This window comes from Ornithodoros turicata, chromosome 5 (genome assembly GCF_037126465.1).
Source record: "Ornithodoros turicata isolate Travis chromosome 5, ASM3712646v1, whole genome shotgun sequence".
Lineage (NCBI taxonomy): Eukaryota > Metazoa > Arthropoda > Arachnida > Ixodida > Argasidae > Ornithodoros > Ornithodoros turicata.
The window spans coordinates 29,800,301-29,807,167 of NC_088205.1; the positions used below are offsets into that span (position 1 = coordinate 29,800,301).

General features: G+C 50.1%; 1 protein-coding gene across 1 annotated transcript; it reads left to right on the forward strand.

The window, feature by feature from the left end:
- The first annotated feature begins 5,024 nt into the window (after window positions 1–5,024).
- Window positions 5,025–6,424, forward strand: LOC135395463 (uncharacterized). The gene is made up of 2 exons (XM_064626659.1): window positions 5,025–6,201; window positions 6,266–6,424. Exons 1-2 carry the CDS (start codon window positions 5,043–5,045, stop codon window positions 6,283–6,285), a joined length of 1,179 nt encoding a protein of 392 aa, XP_064482729.1. The 5' UTR covers window positions 5,025–5,042; the 3' UTR covers window positions 6,286–6,424.
- Window positions 6,425–6,867: the final 443 nt, after the last annotated feature.

Here is a 6,867-nt window from a genome sequence, read left to right on the forward strand (position 1 = left end):
TTCCGCATTATGAAGACCGACCAGGAGCAGCACACGCATAGAGTGGAAATCATGAGTGCCACTTTGTACATAAAGAAAATCACCGTGTCTCCCAGCCTATTCCTCGGACACGAAACGGAATTGCAGAAGCGCAAGGCTCTCTACACACTGGCCGGAAGTGAATCGCGTATTCGTTCGCTACCAGTTGGCAACCTGGATGCATGCCTGGAAGATTTATTTCCTGAGAAGATACCGTCTAAGGTGGTGGTCGCATTCGTGCCCACCCTAGCCTAACAGGGAGCATTCAATCGGGACCCGTACCGATTCGTGAACTGCGACATTGAGTCGGCGACGCTCACCGTGAACGGGACGCAGCGAATAGACACGTTCGACTTCAACAATAACCTGAACCACCGAAGCTACTTCAACCTCCTGGAGCAGCTGTGTGAGAAGCACGTCTCCTACGAATACGACCACTACGTTGGAAACAAGTTCCTACTGTACTACGACCTGGATCCCGATCAATCCTCCGTCCACCTGTCACCGATCAGGCGTGGAAACGTTCGTCTGCAACTCAAGTTCCGACGTGCCTTGGCCGAACCCACGACCGTATTGATACTGTCCGAGAGTGTGCGAATTATGTCCATCGATAAGAACAGGAACGTCACACTGGATTAGCAATGTTCGAGCAAGATATCGAGAGACTCCTGAAGTACAACGATTACACTTCGGCGCTCTTTCGCGGTGTATACGCTCGAGACGATCGTCTGCCCGCACTGGATAGACCGGGTATAATCGTGGTGAACACCGATCGGCGACAGCAAGCTGGGGAGCACTGGATTTTGTACGCGAAAATGAAGGATGACCTCATCTACTTTGATTCCTTCGGATTGCCGCCCATCGAACCCGAGCTGAAACGCCTCACCGTCGACGAATATAATGATGTCTGTATCCAAAGCCTGTATTCTCCAATGTGTGGTGTGTACTGTTGTATTGTGGCGACATTGTTGGCGAAAGGGAAATCACTGAAGAGCATTGTATCCCTGTTTTCCGATAATCTCGCCGCTAATGACCTAAAATCAATAAAGCTGCTAGAAAAGTTGTTTGTCGCTTAAAAACGCCTGGCGTCCTTTATTCTCTATAGCTCCCCACAAACTACACTTGCTTAGTCAATGAATACGCGCTATAGCTCCCTATCATATCATTCTATCAATAGAGCTTCCCATCATATCAGCCTATCTTCCTAATCCATCACAACAACGCAACATTTAAAATCAGAAATACATGTATTTTTATTTTTCCCGCTGATTACATATGGGACGCGGACTTTCGTCGCGGTCACTTCTTCTTCGCGTGAGTAAAGATGATGTCGGGCGATGCGGCTCTTTTACCATCCCTGAATATCTCCTTCTTCTCTAGTTTCAGATCTGGTAATTCTCGCATTTCTTGCAAATCTTCATCCGTGAGTCGCCTAAAACGACTGGGTAGGTACACCTTCACGCGTTTATCGTTGTCCATCAGGAGTTCCACGTACACGGACTCCCCATAGATAGTGTCCACTTTGCGTAAGTCCAACACGTCGAGCTTTTCGTTGTTTGGAACAATGCTCATTTTCTGAATGTCTCCATCACCGGGTTTCTTTAGTTTATCCAGCTTCTCGACAATAGATGACATATCTCTCAGTGCAAGTTTCTACGCACGCCAAATGAACTGAAAATGAGGACGACTATTACCTAACTTTCCTCATCTTGAAGACAATAGTGAAACACACCTTTCTCGTTGTGCGCTTCACGAGGAGTCGACCGACGGCTTCACAGACCTCAAATGAGTTGTATATATCGCGACTTTTATATAAAGCACCTCCGGAGGAGCGCAAGGGTGGTGCGATTCTGTTTACACAATCACACGGGAACAGCATGTGATATATGATGCGCGCGCGAAGGACATTTGGAAACTGCATAAGCGAACCCTTTGTTTTTGGCGCTTGTTTCGGCAATGAGCTGGTGGGCTCATAGGGATATTTTCCTTCAGATAGACTTGTCTCATCAAGCACAACAGTTTACTTTTGGTTTTAATACGCGTGGCCTCGGAAAACATGATTTACGTGGTGACCCAGTTTCTCGTTACATCACCTTGACGCAACATTTTTTTTTTTCACTAGGGCCCGCCACGATGGGTGGAAGTGCGTTTTTGATATTAAACAGATGGCACCGTCGTGTTGGGGCTTGTCTCAAGGTGACCCAATTTCTCGTTACATTACCTTGACGCAACTTCCCCGAGAATAAAACAAAGCTCACCGTTCTATAGTATAAACTCATTTTGACCATGAAGCGCATTTTGATATAAAACAGGCGACCCCAACGTGTTGGAACATGCAACCGACTCAAGGTGACCCAATTTCTCGGAGAAGACCTATTTACATTACCTTGACGCAACATTCTCTTCGATGGTGAATGCTCACCATTGCGGCCGCGCGCGTTCTGATATTAAACAGATGGCCCCAACGCGGCCTCATCCTCGAGGTGCCACATGATTTACGACTGCGTGGAAACAAGCGAGCCCCGACGTGTTGGCGCATGCAGCGTGGATGCCGGTTTATAAGCCGCGCGATCGCCTCAGGGGGGGGAACAGTCTGCTTTCACTCGCTTCACAAGTAAGTTATTCCCTCCTTTACTTGTTGCACGTTTCTTACTGATGCGCGTTTATTTTCAGTGCCTCGGTGTGTGTTCTGCTTTTTTGATCCTCACGATATCGAGGATGAATCGGACGACGACGACGACGATTCTCGGGACGGCGCACCTCCTACACTGCCTGCTCACGTGATGCGATCGCACCCCGACGTGGATACATCCTTCCTGCCCTTCTTCCAGACTGACGCCGCATTTAGAGGTATCGTCAAAAGATTCACGCTATTGGCATCTGTTCACGATCAGGGAGTAGAGTATTTGCGACAATATTTAATGAGTCACTTTCACGATATGCTCGCCATATTGAGAGCGCAAAGAATACCCTTTAGGTTTTGCATTTGTTCCGACGTCTTAATGGTGAAGGAAACTCGGGGGGAGATAACCGCGCACATAGCCCACTTTATGGCGTTTGCTCGCGAAGTCCACAGCGACGGAGCCGTCGCGAATACCCTGATGGACGCGATTCAGGAGTCCACGGGACGCGTCGAAAATTATAAGCGGGAAGGGAGTGGGTTCGTGTCCGCCGACGTCCAAAACGTTCAAATATGCATTTCCGCGGTGAAAACTAAAAAATTCGGATGTAGTGGGACACTTCCCGATCATTTGGCTAAGCGCAGGAACGTGCTGACGAATATTCATTTACCGGCACGTAAGGAGGGTGAGTGTTTTAAATACAATACGCTCGCCCTCCTGCACCCGCAGGAAAGGAATTCGTGGAAAAAATGTGAAAACTATGCCGCGGATTACTGGTGGCCTAGTCGCTTCCCCGTTTCCTACTCTGATCTGGACGAATTTGAAGACAAAAACCAGATATCCGTGTACGTATACGAGTACGTCGATCAGGGAGTGCACGTGTCGCGACCTCCAAAACTCGAGTATGAAAAGAAAATTCACTTATTGGCTATAGATGAACATTTTTTCGGAATCAAGTCTCTCGAGCGGTTACTGATGAGAGACAAGAGGCGTTTCGTGTGCGAGCGCTGCACGCGCTCTTTCCTGAAGGAAGAGAGCATGGCGAAACATCGTCGCCTGTGCGCGGACGTAAACGAAATCATATTGGAATTTTGCGAACCGGGCAAAAACTTTGTAGAATTTACTAAAATTCAGTACAAGCAGCAGTATAACTACGTCGTCGCGTTGGACACGGAGAGCGTGCTCGCGCCCAGCGGTGTTGGCATGCAGCGTCACGTCACCTCGAGCTTCTGTGCCGTGCGCACCCACGACTCGAAGGTGATGCGCATCAGGACGCACCACGGTGAAGATTCCGCGAGGCAGTGCGTCAGAGCTCTGATGGAAATGCGAGATGAGATGATCGCCCTGAACGCTTGCCCAGCCGAAATGGTGCTGAATGACGAGCAACGAGCGCGACACGAAGCTGCCACCCACTGCGCGTACTGCGTGCGGGAGTTCGCGCAAGATCTACCCCGTGTCCGGCACCACGACCATTCCAAGCGTTGTACTGCCGGCGAGACAAATTACATCGCAACGCTGTGCAACCCCTGTAACGTGGCGTACACGACGCGGGAAAAACTGCCCATCATGGTGCACAATCTGGCCTACGATTTGGCCGGACTACTGCGGGAATTTCACCTTCTCGAGTGGAAGCGAGCTCCCTTCATCGTGGCCAGTTCCATGGAAAAAATTCGATCGTTCGAAATTGGCACCTTCCTATTCAGAGATACCATGCAGTACCTAAATTCGTCGCTGGGAGAGCTCGTGGAAACCGTCAAATCCATGGGGGGCGCAGAGGCGTTCCAATGCCTGAAGCAGGTATTTGGAGACGACTACGAAATTTTGCTTCGTAAAGGTGTATTCCCGTACAGCCACGTTAGCTCGTTCGCGGTCTACGACGAATTGGCTCTGCCTGCAAAATCCGCCTTCCGAAACGATCTGACGGGGGAGGATATAAGCGACGAAGACTATCAGTACGCGCTGCACGTATTTGAACGTTTTGGATGCTCGAATCTGAGGGATTATAATGCATTGTACCTGAAAACGGATGCCCTGTTACATGCTGACGTAATGCAGCACTTCCGGCGCCTGTGCTACGACGCGCGCGGATTGGAATTGCTTCATTGCGTTTCGCTGGCATCCTATTCGTGGCAATGCGCTCTAAATTACACGCGGGCGAAATTGGAGCTGATCATCGATGAGGACATGTACCGGACCATCGAATCGGGTGTTAGAGGCGGACTCTGTCAGGCGAGCAGGCGTCATTTACGGGCTAACAACCCGTTGTGCAGTGGCTACGATCCCGATAAGGAGGAGGTGTACATATCGTACATAGATTGCAACAATCTTTACGGCTTCAGTATGATAAAGCACCTCCCCGTCGGCAATTTCGAATGGGTCGAGGATTTTAGCTCCGTGGATTTTATGCGTCATCCCACGGATTCGGACGTGGGATACGTGTACGTGTGCGATTTGGAGTATCCAAAATCTATCCACGCGCTGACGCGGTACTTCCCCCTGGCTCCCGAGAAGGCGGTCGTTCCGAAGGAATGGCTCTCACCATTCCAGCGGGGGCTCCTCGAAGAGTTAATGTATCAACCAGCGAACAGCAAAAAGCTGCTGCTCACGTGCAAGGACAAGGTCGGGTACGTCGTTCATTACGCGCTGCTCGCGCTCTATTGTAGATTGGGCATGCGGGTGACGAAAATTCACCGAATTCTAAAATTTCGTCAGGCACCATTCCTGCGTCCCTACATCGAGGACAATGTTGCCAGACGCGTCGCCTCGAGCACGACGTTCGAGAAAAATTTCTATAAAATCTCAAATAATGCGGTCTTCGGGCGTACGTTGCTAAATAAATTTAATATGCGAGACATTCGAGTAGCCTTCGATGAGGAGACAGCGAGTCGCCTCGGGAGTCGGGCGGAATGCGCGCGAATGGAAATTTTGTCCCCCGATTGCGTCATGTACGAAATGCGCAAAAGAAAAGTGCGATGCGATTTCCCCCTGCAGATTGGCTTCACGATTTTAGAACTGAGTAAGTTAACCATGTACTCGTTCTACTATGAAACCCTGCTGAGCAAGCTCACTTGTCCGGTGATTACCTGCTACTTTGACACGGATTCTCTGATCCTCGGCCTATTCTGCAAGGACTACGAAGATCAGTTACGCGCGATCGCCGACGACCATTTAGATTTGTCTTCCTTCGATCGTGATCATCCACTGTACAGCGAGAGGAATCGCGGTAGACTTGGCGCGTTCAAAAGTGAAACGGGTAGCGTACCCATCGAGGAAGTAATATGCCTGAAAGCCAAAATGTATTCTATCAAATTAGCCGGGGGAAAACAAATTGCAAGAGCTAAAGGGGTCAAAAAGAACATTGTGCGCAAACACCTCCTCCATGATACGTACCGCGATACCCTATTCAAGCACGCTAGCGTATCGCACGAACAGGTGTCAATAGTGGGAAAGAAACAGTGCATGTACACCATCCGAAACGTGAAAAGAAGTCTGATGGCGTACGACGACAAACGGTACCTCTACAATGACGTGGACTCCTACCCGTACGGAAGCTGCGAATATGGTAAGCTCGAGTGGATGACGTAGATAGCGGGATTTCACACGGCATTCTTTCCTCCGCCGCACAGATAATGCAGAGGATGAGTAGGAGTAGCGTCATTTGACCTGCGTCACTGGAAGGATGTGGTACCTCGTTCTCTTCTCGCTCGTCTCGTGCGCACTGGCGCTGGACGCCGGCAACTGTACTGCGAGCATCAAGCTGGAGAAGGATAAGCACACGTACGCGCACGAATGCCCCGGCGACATCTTGGTCATCAGAGAGTGGCACGTGGTACCTATGCGGTCCGGCATTAACCTGGACAGGAACGCTACTGGATCGTTGCGTACGTGCCTTCACTCGCTGGACGTGAGCGACAGCTACGAAGATATCCAGTGCACGCGGAAGTGCCAACTCACGGAGGACGAAATTTTTCTCAGCCGCTGTCCCGGAGACGTCTACATGATCCGTCACTTCCGTGGAACCATGCCCAGCATCAAGGGAATCAACCTCTCCAAAACTGCCATGCTTTTCCTCAAACATGTACTCAATAAACGTTGAAAGGTATTTTTTTCCCTGTCTGTTCGATCTCATAGAGCTATCTGAGATAGGTTAGAACCATCTGAAGCCGCCGGCGAGCGACCCGCGCACCATCTGGCGGCGGCCACCCGCTAGCCCGGGTAAGTTTGAGGC

Bases quoted from the DNA above. Each gene is read 5' to 3' on its own strand.
- LOC135395463 (XM_064626659.1), top strand. From the start codon at position 5,043: ATGCGTCATCCCACGGATTCGGACGTGGGATACGTGTACGTGTGCGAT. The intron at 6,202-6,265 runs GTAAGCTCGAGT...TCCGCCGCACAG, and splicing joins GTACGGAAGCTGCGAATATG to ATAATGCAGAGGATGAGTAG.